Raw genomic sequence first — 24,276 nt, forward strand, 5'->3', positions numbered from 1 at the left:
AAACTAGATCCCAAAATAGGAAAGAAAGAAAAAGTTATGTGTATATACAAAAATAAGTTGAACGTAATGAAAGAAAGCCAAAGATGAAAATATATATATATATATATATATGTAAAAATGAGAATTTTAAAAACACTTAAAAATACAATTGATAAAAGAAGAAAATAGCTGAAAAGGGAAATAAAATATAAAACTGAAGGACTAAAGAATAAGGAAAAAACCACAGGTGGTATATATTTCTTTCCCCAAGAGCTGGAGTTTTGCAGTTCCGTATGATCAATAAACCCGGTATTCACCAGAAGTTCCTGCTGGTATTCTGGGGGAGGGGTCTGTTGTACTGATTCTCAGGTGTCTTTCCCCAGACAAAATTGCATCCCCCCTTGCCAGGGGGCCAGGGCTCAGTGTAAGCAGTTCTGGAGCCGATGTGAGGGTGTAAATAGAGGCACTGCAATGTCTAGATCTGGAGCTGAAATTTCGTGTCCCCTACTCTTCAGTGAGTCCTCACAGAAAAGCGGTAGGTCATTCTTATCTCCCTGGTTTCTGTTGGAGCTCTGTGTTCACCCAGCCTGTGACCAGTCATTTCTATATCTATCTATACCTATATGTACATTTCTATATCTATATCAGGCATATGACCCTGTTTTGTGTCTGCAAACTTTACAGATCCTTACAGAGCACACTGGCGCTCCCCCTGGGGAGGGGAGGCTGGTCTCATTGGTCCTGCTGCTTGCTGGGCCCCTGGTCAGACAGCAATCACCCGACTGTGCCCAAGTGGGTGGTTTATGACAAAACTCCTGGGCTTGCTGAGTGCAGTGGGCTTCCCAGTTCAATACCTGGGAACTTTGCTCCACTCAGGCACCCCCATTCTTTCTCTGCCCCTGAGATCCTGAGGCCACATTGTCCCAGCTGGGATTCCACCTATCTTCGCTACCTGATCACCTTTCAGGCAGGGGTGTCCCTCATCAGAGCAGACTTCTGAAAGTTCTTTTTGCGATCTGCTAATATATCACTTTCCATTAGCCAGCTGATGGAGGCTCGCTCCCCCAGTGGTTTACCTTCCCATGTATCGCCTCAAATTTGGGTCTCCGCACCTCCTACCTTGCAAAAAGTGGTAACTTTTCTATTTGTAGACTTGTAGCAATTCTTTCTCTGATTTCCACTGGATTCCACAGATGTTCAGAATGACTCGGTAACTATCTAGCTGTTATGAGGCCCAATACTCTCTAACATTATATACGTATATGTTTCCCTATAAATATATATATTCATAATATATAAATATAATTTATATTTAACATTTTGTATTACTTTAATCTTAAAATATATTATTTATTTAATTACATGTAATTTATATTTTGTGTTATATATTAAAATTTATATATATATAATTCTCCTTGACTATACATATGTACATATATATTCCATATAAATATATATAGCTTCAATTAAAACAACTTGGATTCTGTTGTTGAAAACAAGGAGTGATAAATCCATGAAGGAATACTTTTGGAGAGCATGGATTCAGAATTGTTTTCCAGTTTTATTGAGATATAGTTGAAATAACATTTTATAAATTTAAGGGCACAACCTTTTGATTTGATATATTTATATACTGCAAACTGATTACCACTATAACATTAGCTAAGACCTGTATCATGTTGTTTCCGTGTGTGTGTGTGTGTGTGTGTGTGTGTGTGTGTGGTGGGAACTTTAAGGCCTACTTTTTAGCAGACTTTTTCTTTATGTTCAGCTGATGATGACTTCCTTCATCTGCCACCTGGCTGTGCCCCATAGAGGAGAAAATATGTATCTCCCATCTTACTTTGCATTTTTCTTCCTCAAAAAAAAAAAAAACAATAAATGTGTCTGTAAGACATCTTCCCACAATGAGTGCTCTCCTCAAGGACTTCGGTGCTTCCCTATCTGTGGAACCACATGATGGCTTGTGACTTTCTTACCAAATACTCAGGTCTCTCCACAGACCCACCACCTTAGAATGTTGGCTGTGGGGCCAGGAATCACTGACGTGATAAGCCCTACAGGAGAGGCTGATGCCCGGCCATGTGGGGATCCTGCTTCATGTGGCTGCTACTCAGTGTGGGATCAGAAGACCAGCAGCAGCAGCACCAACCTTGTTATCAATCCAGCATCTCACGCTCTACCCCTGACTGTATAGATCCTCATAGTCCAGGAAATTCCTGTGCCCACTGAAGGTTGGGCCTCCCTGGTCTATGTGCCTTCTAGATGCAGAACCAGACTGTGCAGTGCACTCTGGGCGCTCTGATCAGCCTGCTTAGCCCCGAGGAGTCCAGGGTTTGGTCCCGTTCCTTTCTCTTCTATGGTTCTCACCCCCTTGGTGACCTCATCTCTGCTGAAGGTTCTAATCATCATGTATATGCTGTCACCTCCCAAATCTATTTCTCCAACCCAGATATTTCTCCTCCCCTGCACTATCCAACTGCCACCTTGTTTGAATTTCTTTCCTTTTTCTTTTTAAGACTTCATTTATTTATTTATTTAAAGAGTGAGCACAAGCAGGGATAAGGCAGAGTGAGTGGGAGACAGATTCTCCAGCACACTTCCTGCTGAGTGGGGAGCCTGATGCAGGGCTCAATCTCAGGATCCTGAGATCATGACCTGAGCTGAAATCAAGACTCAAATGCTCTCTGGACTGAGCCACCCAAGCAACCTATCTCGATTTTTCTAATGACGTCCATTTGTAGTTGTCTTTCAACAGTTTCAAGCAGAGAGCTCTCACAGCTAGAATACAGCTTTCGTTCTCTTTATTGCATGTGTATCCCGGCACTGAATAAATAAAAACTACAGACTTGAAATCGTCTCCTTCATGGGAATATTCCCACAGGAAGAAATGGTAGCCTGCTGAATCCTTGGGACTCCTCCTTGCAAGTCTTTCAGTTCTGTCTTTGTTTTGTTAGCCAAAATTATAATTTCATCTTTCATATCTATTTCCAATTGCACACAGTTGAGCTGTTACTTAATGTTTCCATACCTTCAAAAGTTTCTCGAGAAATAGGTAATGTTACTCCTTGTAGTGTTTGATGCTGCGTGTCCACACCCATGTCAGTTTGTGCCTCATTAATTTTAATCTGTCGTGATTCTTCCTCAGTTGCGGTCAATGGGGCAGAAGATTGTGTCAGAAGGTTGTGTTTTTTATATCTGTGTAATGATGCATCTTCCTTTACTGTTCCAAACACTTCATCTGTAATGTGGCCCCCTCCAAACTCCTTTTTCAGAGTTGCACTAGTTCCTGCATACAACATATTTTGATGATCACGAGAATGTTCTGGAGACCAGGCAGTGAATATCCACTCATATCCTTGGGCATTCTGAGAGTTTAAACTGAACACTATGTAGTACAGCTGTCTGTCCTTCAGGAGGGGTAAAATAAAGGAATCATAATCCTTACCCCAGGAATGAAAGGCTGACTACATGATGCAATCACAAGTGTCTCATTTTCAATAGATATTTTTAGAACTCAGTATTTTTCATTTCTCCTCTGGCAAAAGTATCTTTAACATCTTCACTTGCTTGGAGGTGGGACTGATGGGACGTGGCAGCCGCGGGCTCCCAGCTCTGGCTCTAAGTCTGTGCAGAGACATTTCGGCCTGAGTGGCACGAGTGTCACCCAGGTGTCAGGAGCAGCAGAGACAGCAGTTCCTACTGAGGCTCAGGTGTCCTGCATCAGAGGAGTCATGACATCAGCACCCTCAGCTGAAAACTTCCCCAGTTTGCTGTTCAGGGAGACACTGTTTTGGGAAATACCCCAGTGTTTTCCTTTACTTGTCAGTAGAACCCTTCCTTTTCCTATTCTTTGGCTTCATTGAGTTTTTGCTTTGAACCCACCAAGAGGTGAACCCAGTTTTGGGTAACACAACTGTCATCTGACAACCTCAATTGCGTTTCTTTCTTTTTTATTTTTTAAGATTTTTATTTATTTATTCATGAGAGACAGAGAGAGAGGGAGGCAGGGGCAGAGGGAGAAGCAGGGAGTCTGATGTGGGACTCGATCCCAGGACCCTAGGATCATGACCTGAGCGGAAGGCAGATGCTTAACCATCTGAGCCACCCAGGCACCCCTCAACCACATTTCTAATAGACATCTCAGATTAAGCATGTCTCTCTCTTCTTTTCTTTTTTGAGATAGAGAGCATGTGTGTGTGCAAGCTGGGGGGAGGAGCAGAGAGGGAGAGGGAGAATCTTTTCTTTTTAAAGATTTTATTTATTTATTTGACAGAGGGAGAGAGAGCACAAGCAGGCTCCCCACTGAGCAAGGAGCCTGAGGTAGGGCTAGATCCCAGGACCCCAGGATCATGACCTGAGCCAGGCAGACCTGAATGGTCTCAGCTATCCAGGCGACACAAGGGAGAGAGAATCTTAAGCACACTCCATGCTCACTGAGGTGTTGGATGAGGGGCTCGATCTCACAAACCTGAGATCATGACCTGAGTTGAAATCAAGAGTTCCATGCTTAACCGACTAAGTCACCCGGGCACCCCTCAGCTTAAACATCTCTTAAACTGAAAGTCTGTGGTGCCCCTTCTCACATATGCTCCTTCCTCTCGAGGACTGAGTGAGAAAGTTCCTCATAGTTCTCAAAGCTGCTGACAGATAATCAAAAGGTACTGTCAGTTGGTTATTGCATGGATGGTCTCCCCTTCCATCCCTGACAGACTGGATCCCTTAAAAGTTTCTGAGAGAAGGGCTGGGCCCCTAGACCAGTCACTCTCCCTGTAGAGGATCTGAAGAGCCAAAGTTTGATTAATCCCCGGTCTCCTGGGCCCTGGGAGAGGCAGCAGGTATTCGGGAATCTATTCCATTTTCCTCCCCTCCTATGGGAGCACAGCCCCAGCCTGTGCAGAGATCTGGGAAGTGCTCAGGTGTCTCCTAACTGCACACAGCAGCGTCTCCTTCTGGTTCTCCAGGCACCTGCGGAGCCACTCCACGCACCTGCCCTCCAGGTAGTTCCTCTCACGCTCTACTGCACCTGCCCAGTGATCTGTGGTGCCGTGTCCACCGCGGTCCAAGAGCGCAGGTCTTCTTCAGGGTGAGATAATTTGCGCCATTGTCGACCAACTGCAAGTGTCCACCAAGGAGAGGACCTTTCAGCCCCACAGCGCAACTGTAGGTCAACTGGAAGGTGAGTCCCTGGCCTTGCCCCAGAGGCAGCCCCGACCACACAGCCTCCCCACTCCCCTCTGCTCCACACTGGTGGGTGGTGACTGGTCACAACCAGTTTCCAATTATACAACAGAGCGAAATCCCTGGGTGGAGACTCCCGGTGGGTTCTGAGGCCTCTGGATGAAGCTCCAAACCAGAGCCAGGGAGACCCGGACGGCCGGTGAGAAATGGGGAGACTTGTGACCTGCGGTCTGCCTAGCCTCACTGGATTGGCCTCACTCTGGTTGTAGCAGTTCCTGTGTGGTTTCAACCTATGGTGGGACTGTATATCCCATCCCTGCCTCTGTAGCCTCAAGCCTATTCTGTGGCCATCCCCAACATAATATCAAAATAGAAAAAAGTTAGATTCCATTGTTTGCTCCAAAAAAATGATTAGGGGAATAGTTCCAGGGAGTAAGCATTCAGAGATCTTCCTTACGCCAAACTGTGAACCACTTACACTCCTCCCACCTGACTATATACACCTCAAGGTAAGAAAATGACATGTATCTCACAACATCACATGTCATATTGACAAAAACATCCTCCCTTTTCTCTCCAAGGGAGGGAAAACCCCACATTTAAATGTGATTTAAAGCCCCACCCTGCCTGCTCTCCTCTCCAACCTCAGCAGCTCCAGATACGGCTGAGCACCAGACTCGCTCGCGGGGCTTCTCAGAACACACAGGCCACTCCTCAGACCCACAGACTCTGAGTATTTGGCAAGAGGTCAAGGAATCACCTATTTAACAAGCCCTACGAGCAAGGTTGAAGCGCAACCACGGGGAATCCTAATCTACATTCCTGCTGCTAAAAGTGCGATGGGAAGACCAGCAGCCACCACACCTTGCGGGAAATACAGAATCTCATACTCTACTCCACACTTTGTGAGTCTTAATAGGATGTCTGGGAATTCTCTGAACAGGGAGGTTTGGGACTCCCTGGTCTATGCGTGGAGCCAGGACTGTGCAGACTGCTCTGAGTGTGTGGTCTGATCAGATCTCTTAGCACTGGGGGTCCAGGGTTTGGTCCTTGTCCCTTTCTCTTCTACAGCCCTTGCCCCCTTGGTGACTTCATCTATGCTAAAGACTAAACATCATTTACATGGTGTCACTCCAAAATTTATTTCTCCAGCTCAGACCTTTCTCCTAAATTCCACCCTCATCCACATTTCTCTGATGGCCAAGCCAACTCCTTCACTTACGTTTCTAATAGATATCTCAGCTCATCATATCTTCATGGAATGCTTGTGACACCCCCTCCTCAAATATGCTCCTTCCAGAGTCTTCCTCATCTCTGCTGACAGCAGCTCCATCTTTCCACTTGCATAGTCCAGGATTTGGGGGGTCCTCCTTGACTCCTCTTTCTCATACCCAAGATTGTGCTGAAAAGCCCATCTACAGATTGTATCCAGAATCCCATCACCTCCCACTCTTTCCACTGCTCGCACCCCAGTGGAAGGAACAGATATCTCCAGCCTGGAACATTGCACCAGTTTCCTACCGCTCTCCCCAGTGTCTCAGCTGCCCCCTGCCTCCCATTCTGTTCCTAACACTGCAGACAAATTGATCCTTTCAAAGGACAAGTTGTACCATGTCCCTCTTTTGCTCAAACTGTGTTGTAATTCCCATCACACTCAGAGCAAAGCACACTCAAGCAAAGCTTGACATCCTCTAAACTTACAGTGTCTGGCCATGCCTGTATCTCATCTTGGTTACTCTCTACTCCAGCCATACTGGCCTCCCTTCTCTTCCCAGAACACCCAGACACACCTGTCCTCATGCATTCACACTGGAATTTCCCCTGTCTAGAAAATCTTGTCCCAGACAATCTCATGGATAATTCCTGGGTCTATCAAATCTTTTCTCAAAGCTCACCTTTTCAGGGACACCTACAGTGAGCCCCCAAGTGAAAACAGCCATCTTTTGACAGAAGATATTGTTCTAAAAAATAAAGACAGTCAACAGACACATGAAAAGATGCTCAATATCACTCATCATCAGGGAAATACAAATCAAAACCACAATGAGCTATTACTTACACCTGTCAGAATGGCTAAAACCAACAGTGCAAGAAATAACAAGTGTGGAGGTGATATGGAGAAAAAGGAACTCTCATGCACCGTTGGTGGGAATATAAATTGGTGCAGGTGCTATGGAAAACAGTATGGTGGTTCCTCAAAGAGTTAAAAATAAAACTATCATACAACCTAGTAATCCTATTATTGGGTATTTACTCAAAGAAAATGAAAACACTAACTTGAAAAGATACATGCACCCCTATGTTTACTGCAGCATTATTTACAGTAATAAGAAAGCAATCCAAGTGTCCACCCATAGTTGAATGCATAAAGAAGATGTGGTATACATACACGATGGAATATTATTCAGCCATCAAAAAGAATGAAATTTGGCCATTTGCAATAACACAAATGGAGCTGGACAGTGTTATGCTAATTAAAATAAGTCAGAGAAAGACAAATACCATACGATTTCACTCATATCTGAAATTTAAGAAGCAAAACAGATGAACAAAAGAAAAAGAGACATCCAAAAGAACAGACTCTTAAATACAGAGAACTGGTGGTTGAAGGGAGGTGGCTGGGGGGAGGGCTGAACGGTATGAAGGGGATTAAGAGGACACTTGTTATAGTGAGCACTGAGAAATGTATAGCATTGCTAAATCACTATATTGTTTACCTGATATTAATATAACAGTCTATGTAAATTATACTTTAAATAAATGAATAAAAGTTTTAAATTTTTTTCAAAATTTTAAGTTTCTTTGTTCATTCCCATATGTATTTTAAAAAACAAAAGCCATCTTTCCTGTCCCCATACCCCAACTCTGGATCACCTACCTTCTGCATTCTCATAGCATTTCGGACTTTCTGACCTAACTCCCCCCTCATTTTCTGCCTATGGTGGATAGTCTGCCTCTTCCCACTGGAAGAGGATCCCAGACTCTGGGATCATAAAATGAGCCAAAGGCAGACGCTTAACTGACTAAGACACCCAGTCATCCCTTTGCAGTTTTTTTTTTAAGAGATGCCTTTGCTTTCACCATTTTTCTACATTTTCAATTTTGTGATTTTTTTCTTTATATCACATCCATAATATATATTCAATAATATATATTTCTATATTTATATGATATCCTAGTTATGCTGTTATAGTTTATGTCTTATGATTCCAATACTGAATTTTATATGAATTTCTTTATACTACCTATTCTTTCTAAAGTGATTCACTCACAGTCTTTTTTCCATTTTAATTTTATGTTTCACTCTAGGCATTGATCTTTTTCTTTCTGCAATTATTTGTGTAAATTTTTGATACATAGATTAAATATAGATTTCTGTAGAGAAATTTGTTTCTTTCCCGTTTTTTAAGATTTATTTATTTATTTGAGAGAGAAAGAGAGAGAGGGAAAGAGAGACAATGGGAGAGAATCTCAAGCCAACTTCCTGCTGAGCAAAGCCCTACAATGGGCTCCATCTCAGGACCCATGAGATCATGACCTGAGCCAAACCCAAGAGTTGGACACTTAAATGACTGAGGCCCCCAGGTGCTCCTGCTTCTTTCTCTTTTAAAGAATTTCTTTTTTAAAAACTTACTTATTTTTGTTTATTTATTTTTAGTAAGCTATATGTCCAACATGGGGCTTGAACTCAGGACCTCATATTTAAGAGTCACGTGCTCTACCAGTTGAGCCAGTCAGCTGTCCTGAATTTGTTTCTTTCTTACAATTTTTGGATCATCACCAATCCAGGACAATTATAAACTAAACTAATGACTTGAAGTTATTTTGCCCTAAAATGGTAAAAAAAAATAAAATTTTGACTACAAATCACAAAAGGGTTAGTTTGTGATTGCAATTATTTTGCAATAATTGTTTGCTCACTTTCTGCTGTCTCAAAAGCAAATTTCCAGGGCGCCTGGGTGGCTCAGTGGGTTAAAGCCTCTGCTTTTGGCTCAGGTCATGATCCCAGGGTCCTGGGATCGAGCCCCGCATCAGGCTCTCTGCTCAGCAGGAGGCCTGCTTCTCTTCCTCTCTCTCTCTGACTGCCTCTCTGCCTACTTGTGATCTCCGTCTGTCAAATAAATAAATAAAATCTTTAAAAAAAAAAAAAGCAAATTTCCTTAGAATACTCTTGTACTTGAAAATAGAGAAGATTTTAATATGCTTCACCCTTTTCTGGGGATATGAACTTAGTTTCCCATATTTTCAGAGAGGCAGTGTTTCTCATGCTCCTTGCATGGATAAGCTCTGGGCATCATTTCCTGTCTATTAAGGTCGTGAAACTGAGAAACCAAGCTGAGATTTTCCAGATTTGAAAAATGTCCTAAGGATCAGAACAGTATTTCTCCCTGTCTTATCACCCACTTCAGGGTCTCCAGGGTCTCACCTTTAGGAGCCGTGAGAGACACATTAGTGCCCTGGGCACTTTCATCGCCTAGGAGAGAACAAACAGGATGTGGTCAGAGACCACAGGTCAGGAGACTAAAGGAGGAGCTATGGGATGAGTAGGCTCCCCATGGGGTCCTGTCTACACAATCCCAGGGTCTCAGGCATCACCCCCCCCCATATTTACCTGCAGCATGAGAGCAGCCTGGTCTTCTTCTTCCTGTGGAAAGAAAATAATCATATCAGAGGCCTGGAACAGGCCCGGGCCATGAGATCCTAGAGGAAGCTTCTGGCCCTGGTTCTAAATGAAGTTTGCAGAATTCTGGTTGAACACCCAGGACATGATCATGAAACATGAAGAACGACATGTGGAGTCACTGGGCCACCTGACTTGTCCTCAGCAGGGACCTTCCTCTCTGTCCTGTGACTGCTGGGCATCAGGTCTCCATCACCAGAATTAACAAGATGAAAATGTGTCCATCATTTTCAAAAGTGTTTGCTACACACTGAGTGTAGTGATCAGCTCCAGAGTGGGCAAGTCCATGTGTGAGAATGGTACTTCCCAGTAACAAGGCAGGACAGTCTCCTACCTAGGAAACCCCCCCGAGGGACAAGAAATCCCAGATCCCCTCACTCCATTCCCTACCTGAGCACATCTTCCACCGGATCACAGCTCCAATCACTGCAATCACTGCAATGACCACCAGGAGAATCAGACCACCACTGATCCACATGATGCGGTTGGTAGGAGGAGGTGGCTCTGGAAATGGAGGGAAGGTGAGGGGTCCAGAGCTCTGGTAAGTGTCCTGACCCTGCTGAAGTTCTCCAGAAGGTTTTCTGCTTTCCCTGAGAAGAGGCTCTACCCAAAACCCTCCTTACCCCATCTCCGGGTGATGGGTTTGGGCAGTCCCTCATGCTGCACATGGCATGTGTATGTCTGCTCCTCTCCAGAAGGCACCACCACAGCCGCCCACTTCTGGAAGGTTCCATCTCCTGCAGGCCTGGTCTCCACAAGCTCTGTGTCCTGAGTCAGGTCTTCCCCATCCCGCTGCCAGGTCAGGGTGATCTCCGCAGGGTAGAAGCCCAGGGTCCAGCACCTCAGGGTGACATCACGGTTAGAGATAGGGTGGTGTGTCACACGTGTGTCGGGAGGTACTGAGGAAGAGAATCAGAAAATCCACACTTGGGTTTACCTTTAGGCCACTGAAACGGCATTCATGTGACCATTCTGAGGGGGACTGGGCATTGGTTCAGATGGAAGAATAAAACCCAGTTACCAAACCAGCCTTTAGGATCTTCTAATCCTGGAAAGTTCTACGGTAGGAAAACCCAGGATAGGAGGTTGCAGGTCTTAGGGGGAGAGCACACTAAATGGTCCTGACTGAGGTGGAAGGTGACTGAGTCAGAAAACCAGGATTCAGACCTACAAAGGGCTTAAAAAAAAAGCCCTTGAGAGGGAAAATCATGGTTCCCAAGATGGCTGCCAGGGTCAAAGGGAACCAGTGATGAGTTATTGCAGGGATGGTCCCCACCTGTCTCCTGGGAGAGACTGGATTCCTCAGTTGTCCTCTGGGTGAGTCACTCTCTAGTAGGAACCTGAACACCCAGGCGGACCTCCCTCTCCCCACCCGTGGGAGGGCGGTGTTCTGCCACTGAGCCCATTTTCCCTTCCTGGTGGGAAGCCAGCCCCAGGGGAGGGGAGATCAGGGAGGCCCCGTGGCCCCTGGTACCTGCGCGGAGCAGCGTCTCCTTCCCGTTCTCCAGGTACCTGCGGAGCCACTCCACGCACGTGACCTCCAGGTTGTTCCGGTCATGTTCAGTGTAACCTTCGGCCTCCCACTTGCGGCGGGTCATCTGCGCCGCCGTGTCCGCCGCGGTCCAGGATCGCAGGTCTTCGTTCAGGTCGATGTAATCCACACCATCATAGGCGAACTGACTGTACCCGCGGAGGAGGTGCCCGTCGGGCCCCAAGACACAGCCGCACATGCGTTGGATGGTGTGAGACCCTGGTCCCGCCCGACAGGCAGGGAGTTAAGTCCAAATGGAAAGTAAAACCCCCCAAAAGTTCCCTCGGGTTCCTCCCGGTTTGGGGATCTGGGGACGGGAGTTTCCTCAAACTCGGGGTGATGCTCGCATCAGGACACTCGGGGAGATCCTGGCCCGTCGGTGGGGATGGGGGTCGTGACCTGGACCCGGGCCCTGTCACTCACCCGCCTCGCTCTGGTTGTAGTGGTCCCGCAGGTTGTTCAGGCTCACTCGGTAATACCATGCATTGTGCTTGGCGATTCGGGTCTCCTCGTCCCAATACTCCGGCCCCTCCTGCTCCACCCACGGCGCCCGCGGCTCCATCCTCCCACTCCCAGCGCGGCTGTCAAACCGCACGAACTGCGTGTCGTCCACGTAGCCGAGGGCGATGAAGCGTCGGGGCCGGGACACGAAGGTGTAGAAATACCTCAGGGAGTGGGAGCCTGCGGGTGCGGAGGGGCTGAGACCCCGCCTGACCCTCCTCCCGGCGCGGGGTCGAGGACCAGGTGGAGGCGGCCGGGAGGGCAGGGGGAGGGGCACCGAGTGGGGGAGAGCAGGGCACAGGCGGGGAGGGACGGGGGAGCACGGGCCGGGCTGGGGCCGGGGCGGCTGGGGGTCTGGGGCGGGGGCGGAGGAGAGGCGCCTTCCCCGGGGGTCCCGCGTCCCCGCCCGGCGGTCCCCTCTCTCCCGCCCCGCAGAGGCCCTTTCCTCCCGCCCCGCACTCACCCGCCCAGGTGTCGGTCACGGCCAGCGCCCCCCACAGCAGCAGCAGGAGGGTTCGGGGCATCACGACCTGCATTTCCGTGGTCTGGACAAACGGCTGAGTCGCAGCTGGGCTCGGTGGCGGATGCGGAGACTTTATAACCCGGAACTGAAGTGCCGCTGATTGGTCACTCCAGAAACCTGACACCCAAGGGGAGTGCGAGCTAGGGCTGCGTCATGAGTATCCAGGCGGGAGGACCTGACACAGGTGTGAGAGCGAGAAGTGAAACCTGGGAAAATGGGGACTCCCCAACACAAGACTTCTCTTCTCCAGTCACAGCCCTGGGGCCAGAGAGCCTAAGAGGCAGGCCCAGGGTCCTGGGACTTTGCCGCGACGCGTCACATATGGCACAGAGCTCTCTTTGTCACACTGTCCCTGTGTGTGTCAGTGATTCTCAGAAGTTTTGTTCACAGGGTATCTATACAGTCTCACAGATGACTGAGGATCCCAAGGATAATCTTGTGACTGTGGGTTATCTCTTTCAGTATTTACCTAGTAAGGTAACAGATTTAAAGATTTATTAATTCACTTAGAATCATATTAACCCATAGCATGAAAACAGAAATATTATTTTTTATGAAAAATAACTATATCCACAAATAAGCAGCATGGTGAGAAGAGTGATGTTGTTGCATCTTAAATTTTGCAAGTTTCTGTCTTGTCTGTCTCCTTAGAAGACCCCTGAATGTTCAGATTTGTTTCTGCATTTACTGTGTTGTTTTGGCTGAAGTATATGAAAAAAATTTACAAAACTTGCACAAACAGGGGAGAATACTATGTTTCATAACTTTCTAGATAATTACAGATAGTCATCTTAGATACTATATTCAGACTACAGGGGTTGTACCTTCTCTAAGGTTATTTGCAAAGTGGAACCTGAAACAGTATCATTGACTCTGTTCTTCTCTGTTACATTAAAACCCAGGAGCCCATCTTGCACACTGAATAGATCTTGTACTAATGCATGATTGTTTATTTATTCATTTTTTTCTTTGGAGCATGACTGTTTTTAAAGGTTTTTTTTTGTTGTTTTACTAAGTTATCTAGGGCTTCCTGTGTTGATTAGACTAGAATGGAGTTATCAAAAAGTCGTATTTGTTTTACCATTACTGCAGATCCCAACAGGAAAGTTTATCAGAAGTGAGAAGCTATCAAGTTTGTTGGTGGATCACGAGTTTTCCAAAATTCTGATTTTCTCTTGAAAGCTTATATTTGATTGATGCAACAAGTACTATCTGCTGTTATATGTGAGTTGATTTTCGTGAAAGGGTAGGTTCCTGTTCATTTTCCAGAAACTGTTGGCCAACTATCCTAGTGTAAATAATCCAAGTTTCTGTGTCATTCATTCCTTCAGGTAAAAATGGCATTCTGTTAAAAAAAAAAAAAAAAGGCCAGGTAATTTCACACAAATTATTTTCCTTGGAGCTTATACATGTAGTGGAATTGCTATACATCCCACGTCATCATATAAGACACGTTTAATATGTGGATTTGAGAATAATTAATAGATATAATAATCTTGAATACCTTAACAAGGACATTTTAAAGTGTGACTCGTTTTCTTTTGTTCTGTTTTATGGTTTGGAGGCATTTTATTGGCACGTAGGTATTACATCCCTAGAAAAAGAATCCCAGGATTTTCCCTTGTGTGTGTTTTCATCTTGCTCCTTCACGGTCTATGGTGCCACCTGACGTTGTCAGGACAATGAAACCAAACTGGAGGATTGGGATCAGAATTTTCTGCCAATTTTGGTAGATCTTTGAATTGTACACCAAATCTGGGGCTGACCACTCCACACATGTTTAAGCTGCCCATGAGGTCCACAGCAATGTTCCCAGTTAGGTAATAAGCAGTGATTTCGAATTCTTCAGTGTAACCGTGCTTCATCATCACAGTTAGAAATGGGACATGACTTTGGAGCATGGCCTAATAAGACCTGCCTTTTGCCTCTCTTTCCCGCATTGAGCATCTGCCAAGGTATTCATGTGACTGTTATGGTGGATCAGAAAGAAGGCAGAAAGAGTGCTTCTGGTCTTTTATGTAAGTAAGTGGTGAAGAATAACAGCTATTGCTGTTCGCACCCAGCACCTCCATTCTTGCTAAGTTTTACCTCAGTGTGAATGTCAATATGGTGAAAACACAAATAATGTCTAAGTGATGTTATGAAAATAGTTTAACCTCGTGGATTCTGCAAAGAGCCTCAGTGACATCGGTTACACCCCAGAACACACTTTGAGAGTGGTTGCTCTGAATAACCCTGGGAGAGTCTCCCACTGGTCCTGCCCTGGCCTCCTCCTCACTCAGCAGAATCCCTCTCCCTGAGCTGCACTTCCTGCCTCTGAAAACCCATCTCTGACTTGAGCCCCTGGGTGCATCTAGAAGAGACCTCACCTCCTGGAAATGTGATGGCAGAAAGGGTCCCCAGTCTGGGAAGGGAGGTGGAGGGACAGGGATTTCCCTTTTGTAACTGGAAACAGTTTGCCCCTGAAGGTATCAGACTCATATAAGCAACTTTGATTTTGTGATGCATCAGCTTCACGTGTATTCCCCCCAGACAGAAATCTGATGTCGTCTGTAAGAGAAATCATGTTGGTCTTCTCAGTTTACATGTGTCTCACGCATCTGACTTGAGACCCACAAAGCGTGAAGTACAGCACCTTCCAATACAACAGTCTGTGCAGAAGGAATTGTTCTGTATCCGCGCTGTCCAGTATGGTGGCCACGAGATGCAGGTGGTTCCTGAGATGCAGGTGGCACTTGAAATGTGGCTGGTGTGCTGAGCAGTTGCATTTTTAATTGTTTTAAATTAGTAGGAATTTAAGTAGCCACAGATGGCTCATAACTACTATTCAGACAGTACATATCTAGAACACTCTTAGTTGTCAGGATCCTCCTCAAAGAAGAGACTGTGTGACTCATAGGTGTATGTGTATTAAATTTACCTTTAAATGGAAGTTATGAATTTGTCTATGTTGGTCTGAGACATATGCTTAAAATGCACATGAAAGTTTAATTAATTTGCATTATAACAGCTAAAGTGTATGGACATTAGCCAAAACATGATATACGATGTCTAGGTCATAGTGTTGAAAAATACCCATTACTGGAGCTAATTGATGTCTCTGTTACTTTGGCTGTCTTCTTGGTGTTGTTTGCATTCAGCTGGTAAACATAAGCAGGCATATAAGTCTTCATTGAGCCCAAATGAGAGGATTTATTGAACACACATATATCTGATACCTCGTAGGCTCTGTATGTACTTGTAAAAATCATAAAGCAGAAGATGGACATCTTAGATTCCACCACCTTAGAAACTTTATGCATTCTCCTCCCTATATTTTTGCCCAAATTCAGACAATCCTCTGTGTTTCCCTTCTCCTCTGAAACCCTCTGCTCTTCATTTCCACTGAGGGGAAAATATACATGAAATGTTTACAAGGGTGGGATGAAGAATTCTCTAAGCATGGCCTAATGATGAAAACCCATAAAGAAGAACATGAAATTTCAGCATGTGATCCACACACTCACAAATATACAAACACATGTCCATGATCAAAGTAAAAAACAGAAAAACAATTGTGACACACAAAAGGGTAACATGGTTCAATGCTCTTCAGCCCAAGACCACCAGGAGCACCTGTGGTCATCCAAGTTGGATCTATCACCTGTTGCAGTGAGAGAGAACGCACCCCTTTGGGGGCCACAGGACATCTTAATATGAAGGTGTTGGAATCTATGGGACATGGGCTTTGGATGGGAGTTTTGGAGAGGTTCCGTGGAAGTGGAGCCCACTCCCGACTGCGTGTTGTCAGGACGTGTAGGTGATCCTATGGTTGAGCATAGGATAGTGAGTTGAGCATAGTGACTTCGCTCTCCAGCAGGCCAGACCATATTGAGGAGAGAGCAGTTATGGTGAAGAAGCAGCAATTGCTTACATTGGCTGACACAGGGAGATGTGGGTTACTTTGTGGGTTATGCAGTGCCTTATTTTTGTCTGTATTGACACAAAGTGATGTCATGGTTTCAGAGTGTCCTTGTCTGATGCTGGTGTTCTGTGAGGCTCATGTCCCACAGGAGAAGAATATGGCCAAATGGTGGACATTCACCAGCTTCTGACCACACTGAGTCCAGCTGTCAGTGTCAGACCAGTGCCTGATGTTGGGGGCAGCTGTTTATTCTTTGTTAAATTTCATATTTTAAAATAGCTACAACTGATTCAATACATAATTATAGAATTGGTGTTTCCATTTTCTTTGGACAAATACCCAAGAGTGGAATTGGTGGATTATATGGAGAATCACTATGTTGAACACCTTAAAGGAGGATAACGTTGTGTATCAAATGCACTCAAATAATAAAAAAAGAAAAAGAATTTTGAAATGTTAAAAAAACAACTTGGAAAGGAGGAAATTAAATGTCAATCAAATTGTATTGGTAATAAGGAAACATAAACAAACGTAAGATTGCAGGATAAGTAATGGGAATAAAACTTAGAATCTATGAACTTGGCAAAGATGAAAGTAAAGCATGAGAGTGTCCATCAGAGGTTTGGGGAAAATTCACCATCATAAAGGTTGATGGGAGTAAACACTGGGATACAATTGTTTTTTAAAGACTTTATTTATTTGAGAGAAAGAGAGAGCAGGAGTGGGGTTAGGTGCAGAGGGAGGGGAGAAGCAGGCTCCCACTGAGCAAGGAGCCTGATGTGGGGCTCAATCCCAGGACCCTGAGATCATAACCTGAGCTGAAGGCAGACATTTAACTGACTGAGCCACCCAAGCACTCCTGGTATATAATTTCTAAAGGGTGCTTTTGAAAAATGTCTCCACAAATGAAATGTGCTTACATTGTGACACAAACATTTTCTTTAAGGAGTTTATCCTGAGGAGATAATCACACATGTTCTCAAGTGTGTATCTTGACTTGTGGTTTATAAAAACAAAGAACAGAAGTTATGTAAGTGCTATAATCAATATGATGATGGTAGGTATAAATAATGGAACACTTAACAGTCTCAGGGATTATCAGCATGTGATTTATACAGAGGGTCAAAATTCATCATGAAAGCAAACCCATGAGGCATCTCATAAGGGATCCCTTTGTGCAGACAGGGAAAGGAAGACTCGGAGAGGAGAAGGAGGTAGTAGGGCCAGGGTTCACCCCAAAAGGTTTATTCTCAGAGGCCTTGATGACTTGTTGTTCATTGTTTTCTGTCCATCAGGAGGTGGGTATGATGTGTACTCCATGCAAGTGAGCTGTTGCAATGTTCCAGAATGTTCTGTGAGGAAGGCTGCTGGGCTCAGAGCCTAGGAGCACATTAACGAGCAATATGACTCAGCTGCTCAAATCACACTAAACTCTGTCATCCAGTGGACATCTCGAGGCCTCCAGGGACTCGGGATCAGTTGGCCTCTGGAGCTGAAACACAGAGCAAGGGCAACACCCTGGTGACAGGACACTGGCAAGGTCGTGTGGGAGATGGACATGGAGCAGAAATGACAGAGGGAGGGACGCCTGGGTGGCTCAGTTGGTTGAGCGGCTGTCTTCGGCTCAGGTCGTGATCCCAGGGTCCTGGGATTGAGTCCCACATGGCCTCCTTGCTTGGCCGGGAGCCTGCTTCTTCTTCTGCCTCTGCCTGCCTCTCTGTCTGCCTGTGCTCACTCTCTCTGACAAATAAATAAATAAAATCTTAAAAAAAAAAAAAGAAAAGAAAGAAAGAAATGACAGAGGGAACACAGGTCACTCCTGAGATGAGTGCTGTGTGGAGAAAGGTCATGATATCACAAAAGCAGACACCAGGAGACCTAGCAGGGCCCTACCACTGGGATCAGTCACATCTACAGGATGCAACAGGCATATGGAAGTGAAACAAAAACACAACTCCACACAGTGCTGTACAATCATAGGACAAGAAAGAGCTCTGGGAAACTAACAATATGACCATAGAAATGAATAATTGAGTGGCTACACTGGATGATTAGTTGTCCTTCCTCAAAGTCGTGCAATCGGGAGAGTGATGGCAGCAGGAGAGAAGACCTGTTTGCTTCTCAATCAAGTGATTCCAACAAGTTAATTATAGTTGTTTTAAAAAGAATGTCAGGTAGGAAGTAAAAACAATTTCAAAAATTTTTCTCTGAGTTTACAGGGCTAAACACACATGCTGAAAGACCCACCCAAATTCTTACCTAGAGCAGAGGAGAGGAGACCCACACCAGGACACGTCACAGTGAAATGTCAGAAAGAGGGTGGGAGGGCAGACACCGTGAAGACTCCAAGAGGCAACAACACAGGCCTGGGGGCTGGAAGACATGAGACAAAGCCCCCAAATCCTGAGGGCAACTCTGTCCAGCACAGAGTCTCTGTCATGTCACCGTGTGACTCAGGGTGAGGGCAGCTTAAAGTCACTTCAGATGTGAGAGTTGCTGTTCTACTTTCCATGTTCCCTTCCACAAGACACCAGTAGGCAAACTGGGCAAATGATAGAGAAAACCAAACAAGGAGAGCACATGGGATCCTGGCCACAGGGAGCCAGCAGGAGAGTGGCCAAGGACCCCCAGGAGGAATTTCAGGGGAGGAGGTCGGGGTGTCAGTCCTGCCCCAGGAGTGCAAGCATCCTGTCCCCATGGGGGCAAGACTGAGGGCTTCAGGCCAGGTGGCTCATAGACATGAAGATGGGAGAAGAGCGGGTGGGCTTGAATGCGTTCATGAAGATTTACAGAGAGGAAGTGGGGGAAGGATTTAAAAGGAGCACAACAGAAACTAAGAAATGAAGGGGTAAGATATTTATTTACTCTGGGGAAAATAAAAAGTTGATTCAGGAAAGGAAGCATAATCATAGTCTATAAAAGTCTCAGTTGTGACTAGCATTTCATGGTCATAAAAATGCAAACACTGCACAATGAGCTTATCAAATTTATCAAATAATTCGGGGCGCCTGGGTGGCTCAGTGGGTTAAAGCCTCTGCCTTCGGCTCAGGTCATGGTCCCAGGGTCCTGGGATGGAGCCCCGCATCGAGCCTTCTGCTCAGCAGGGAACCTGCTTCCTCCTCTCTCTCTGCCTGCTTCTCTGCCTACTTGTGATCTCTGTCTGTCAAATAAATAAGTAAAATCTTAAAAAAATTATCAAATAATTATATGGGGCAGATGGGAGAGTGTGAAAGAGGAGCCAATTCAGGAAAGATGACGCATAAGCCTGAAGACCAGTGAAGGCGTCTGAGAAGCAGGCTGCTGAGAGGCACGGAAGCAATAATCAGAGAATCAGCCAGAAGAACTAAAGCAGGTGGTCTCAGATTCAGGAAATGGGGGCATGGAAGCTTCGGGACATCTGTCTTGACATCAAGGACGGTTGAAGGATTTGACTTTTAGAACTCTGTCGTTGTCCATTTGCTGCAAAGACAACACGGAGGGTGAGATGATGGGTCAGGATGAGTTCTGCACGGAGGCCATAGAGATAGGGCAGGAGTTGGAGGAATCATGGGAGCAAGTGTTGAGTTTTTGTGGGATGATTTTGTTTTGGTTTATTTAGTTTTGCTTCATGTGGCTGAAAGGGAGTCATCCCAAAATGTTTGTAGGAGGAATGGCTGAGTCAGGAGAGAGGGGGTAATGCATGATGGAGATGAGTGAGGGACTATGTGTGCCCACGTGGAGGAGCAGTCTGGGACAGGAGAGGTCCCTCCCCTGTCACTGCTTAGAAGCTGTGGACACAGGTGCAGAAGTGAGGGAAGGAGATGGCGGGAGTGTGCAGTTCTCATCTGAGTTCTTCTTTTCTGATTGCGGAACAAATGAGCTCATCACCTCAGAGAGGGGAGCAGGGATGGAGTGGAGGAGCCTGAGGAGGGAGTAGGAAGTGAGAGGCAGCTCTCTCAGGAGAGTGACAGAGAGCTGACTGGGGAAATGGCATCTGGAGAGAGCAGGGCTGGGGGCCCCTGAGCTCTGTGCTCTTCACCTTAGAGAGAGAGAGAGACCTCCAGCAGCAGGAGGATAAGAGACTAGAAGAAAAGGCGATAAAACAGCTCGGGTGTGAGAATTACGCCCTTTTTACTTTGTCATATATCACTTTTCCATTTTAATAATGTTTTACAATAAGTAGACATGACATCATATGTTTTACATCATACATTACATTTTAAGTCACCAGAATCAGAATGTAAATGCTTTATGTTCACTTTAAAAGGGAAGGAGATGCTGGGAAAGTCAGCAGCTCAGAGCACATAGCTGGAAGCACTGGGCCCACCTGTCTGAGCTCTGGGCAGGGAACACACAGAGGCTTTGCTCCATGTCTCAGGACCCTGCTCTGTGAGGGGCTAACTGGGGTCTTTTCCTTCTTCTAGGGCATCAACTTTCAAGGTTTCAGTGCAATGTTATTTCTATGTTACATGGCATTTCAAACTGTTTTACTTGGAGAATATGTCCATACAATTTAGCCCAGCTGCTTCAGAGATAGAAATTCAAAGATAGAATAGTACAGTGAAAGATAATGTGTCCTAAAGTAGAAGAGCAAACCTGGGACTTCATTCACGGTCTGAGGATGATCTGTCAACTGTTAGGGATTTTAAGGTAGTTTATTGTTTGAAAAATTATTCATTCACATACAAGAGAATTCAATAGATAGAAATATTCAAAAATAAGGAAGTCACATGGTAACCCCTTATCCTTTTGTCACTCAAGTTCTCTACCCAAAATCCATCACAGTCAACCATCTGTCATGTCTCTTATCAGAAAAATACATCTGTGCATTATGTCTACTGTTATATCAGGAAACAAGTTCAGGCCACAGACTGGTAGAAAATATCATATCATATCATATCACATATCTGATAAAGGACTTGTTTTAGAATAGTCATAAAATCCTTAAAAAGTAACTATAAGAAAATAACTCATTAAAAAATAAGGAAAAATCTGGACTGCTCAAGAAGATATACTCTTGGGTAATAAGCACCCAAAAGATGTCCAGCAGCAGGTCTCATCAGGGAAATGCAAATGACAACAATGATCTGCCATCACACACCTGTTAGATGGTGGGAATCCAAACACTGATAGTGTCACCTGCTGACCAGGACGGGGAGCCACAGAAAGCCTCAGCCAATAATGAGAAGACAAAATAGCACAGCTGCTGTGGGAGACGGTCAGCAGGTTCTTATAAAGTCAGACAGAGACTAAACACACAAGCTGCTAATCTCCCTGTAAGGTACTTACCAAGTCGTTTGCGAACTCAAGTTTGCACAACAACCTGCATGCAAATTGTCCCAGCGGAACAGCCCTTACCTGTGGCCTGCACATCCTGACTTCCTTCCGAAGACTACATTATGGAAGGGGACAAAGCCAAAGAAGGAACTTCACAGGGAGCATCTGGGTTAGACGAGCTTAGCCAGTGGGTAAAAGTCAACTTCATCCATGATGAGCGAGTGATCACGGTATGTTCTTGCTATGTTGTGTGGAGAACGGCCCACCCAGGTGTGGTCTTCCCAAACCCCACAGCCTCAGTCAGCCTGATTCACAATGAGAGATAGTCTACAAAGTACCGGAACCATCTCCTCAAACATGTCAGGGTCATGAAAAACAAGGACAGTCTGAGACATGGTCACAGCCAGAGGATCCCGAAGGAGCCATGATGGGACTCAATGAGACAACTTGGATGGGATCTTGGGAGAGAAAACAAAACCGTGAAAGCAAATCCTGGGGATCAGTAGTAATGCATGAATATCACGTAATTAGCTGTGACAAATGCATGACAGTGAGATTGGTGTTAAAGACAGGACACCTGAAAGTGGAGTCCACAGGACTCTACACTAACTTTGTCACTTCTCTGTAAATCTCCAACTATTCTAAGATAAATGAGTGTCTCTTGTAAAATAGCCCTCAGAGAGGGAATAGATGAAGGAGGAACATGGATCTACTCTCCGGTTTTCCTGGACTTGCCATCCAGGGGCTAGAAAGAGAGGTTGCGGGGAGGACAGATGGAAACTCATACTCCAGAGCGCTCCTCTCCTCGGATCCCTACCTCACCCCTGCCCTTGTCCCCAGGGCTGCACAGAAGCCCTCCTCCTCCCGGCATGATGCCCAGCCTGCAGGTCCTCCATCTGGTCCTGCCTCAACTCAGCCCACTGCGCCCCCTGGCGGTGCAGGGCCCAAGCGCAGCAGCCCCCCGTGTGGCCACAGGGCTGAGGGCAGGAGACCTGAGGGCCCTTTGGGCTTCTCCCTGGGGACCTCCCCAGGGTCTCCTTCGGTTCCCAGCAGGGCACAAGGCTGTGCTCTAAGGGAAATCCCCATCCATTGTCAGGTCTCCAGTCTGAATTGTCTCCCCAAATACACACTGGCACAGGTCCTTTCTCCCCATTAAACAACCATGGACTCTGGTCTCAAAGAGGAACCAATCTTCAGGCTGCAATAGCTGGTTCCCAGGTCCGCAGTGGACCCCACACACATACTGGGTGTGCTCAGTCTCCTCCTGGGACCTTGACCCTGGAGTCCCTGTCACTTGTTCCTGCTGCTGCTTCAGGGCTAACAGGTCCTCCTCCAGGGAACAAATTCTCGAATCTCAGTTCCTAAAATCAGGTAGAAGGAGGGGAGAAAGAGGGGGAACAGCTCCCCTGGGTGATGTTCTGGATCCTGGAGATGCTCCTAGAGGAGTGAGCAGAGGGAGGAGATAGTGACATTAGGGGGTGGAGACCAAGAGTGTAGGAGGAAGAACCAGGGACGAGAGGGTCAGGGAGAGGTCATCTTAGGGGACTCTTGTGGGGGCAGGAGGGGTTCTGTCTGGAAGAGGCACAGGGGTTTCTGGCTGGGGCTCTGGGGCATCAGGGGCCTGAGAGGAGGGGAGAGCAAGGCCCGTGCACCCTGAAGGGCCAGCCCTGGTTTCTGATTCTGGAGTTTCCAGATTCCCACTCCCTGGGCTACGGTTTCATAGTCACCTGCCGTCCACCCCTGTTTCACAGCCTCTGCCACCTGGAAACATTCTCCACTTGTGAAGACAGTGGAAGCCCTGCTCCAGGAAGAGCAGCCACAGGGCTTTGGACAGGGAGGGCCCAGCACTGGAGATGCAATCCTGGAGCTCAGGGGCAGCACATGAGATGGAGGCTGGATATGGCCATGGTACAAGGAGATCAGCCAGGACTCAGAGCCCAGGTTCCTTCCTCACGTTTCCCCCAGGACCCAGATGTGTCCTCTCCCCTCTCCCCAGGCCTGCAGAACCCATGCATCTGAACACCATGCCCAAGATGGCCAAGGAGGGAAGATCCTGTGCAGGGTCAGATCCCACCTTTTGGAAATTTGAGAGCGGTCCCCATCTCCCACCTGGAGCACCCAGGACCCTGGCGTGCTGCCTCTTCTACCCCTTGCTGCCCCCTAGACACAGGGCCCTGCTGTCTGCCTCCCTCAGGCCTGGCTTCCTGGCCCTGCAAACTGGGAAATGACAAACTCTGCTCTTGTTGCATCTGCAGATCCCACATTCTCATTTCTGTACGTGGTCATTCAGGTGAGGAGAATCCTGACATCCCCTGTGATTGCTTCTCTAAGCCATGAGGACCCACAGGTTTGACGTGTGTTACTAATCTCCAGATATCTGGGGATTTTCCAGAGATCTTCATGTTACGCATTTCTAATTGCGGTCGCAGTGTATAGTCTATGATCTCACTGCCTTTACATTTATTGAGATGTGTTTTATTGAGATGTGTTTTATGGTCAATCCTTGGTCTATTTTAAGTCACGGTATAGGTAAAGTCCTCTAATCCTTACTTGTTCTCTATCCTTACTTGTAATTTGTTGGGGGTTTTGGGGGGTTTTTTTGCAGTTCTGTTTTATTTGTTTCTCTCCAATCTTTTTTTCTGTGATTTTTGGACTGGGTAATTTCTATGGATTTATGTTCAGCCTCCTTCATTCTTCATTCTCCCTTCCCAGGTCTTCAG

General features: G+C 46.1%; 1 protein-coding gene and 1 pseudogene across 3 annotated transcripts; both read right to left on the minus strand.

Moving 5' to 3' along the window:
- Positions 1 to 2,648: 2,648 nt before the first annotated feature.
- On the minus strand, positions 2,649 to 6,912 carry LOC308344400 (twinfilin-1-like; annotated as a pseudogene). Its single transcript has 2 exons — positions 6,862 to 6,912; positions 2,649 to 3,600 (listed from the first exon to the last, which is right to left on the minus strand). The product of its transcript is annotated as a twinfilin-1-like (transcript).
- On the minus strand, positions 3,962 to 12,441 carry LOC308344918 (DLA class I histocompatibility antigen, A9/A9 alpha chain-like). Of its 2 annotated transcripts, none has more exons than XM_080806798.1 (9): positions 12,337 to 12,441; positions 11,796 to 12,053; positions 11,316 to 11,591; positions 10,465 to 10,740; positions 10,232 to 10,345; positions 9,773 to 9,805; positions 9,587 to 9,634; positions 7,056 to 7,121; positions 3,962 to 5,140 (listed from the first exon to the last, which is right to left on the minus strand). In XM_080806798.1, the coding sequence occupies exons 1-8, from the start codon at positions 12,407 to 12,409 to the stop codon at positions 7,060 to 7,062; spliced, it is 1,140 nt and encodes a 379-aa protein (XP_080662924.1). In that variant the 5' UTR covers positions 12,410 to 12,441; the 3' UTR covers positions 3,962 to 5,140; positions 7,056 to 7,059. The 2 variants fall into 2 exon arrangements, with proteins under 2 accessions (XP_080662924.1, XP_080662923.1); XM_080806797.1 differs by having other exon boundaries at positions 3,962 to 5,094; positions 12,337 to 12,436.
- Positions 12,442 to 24,276: the final 11,835 nt, after the last annotated feature.

The sequence above is a fragment of the Martes martes genome (genome assembly GCF_963455335.1).
Source record: "Martes martes genome assembly, chromosome: 6".
Classification (NCBI taxonomy): domain Eukaryota; kingdom Metazoa; phylum Chordata; class Mammalia; order Carnivora; family Mustelidae; genus Martes; species Martes martes.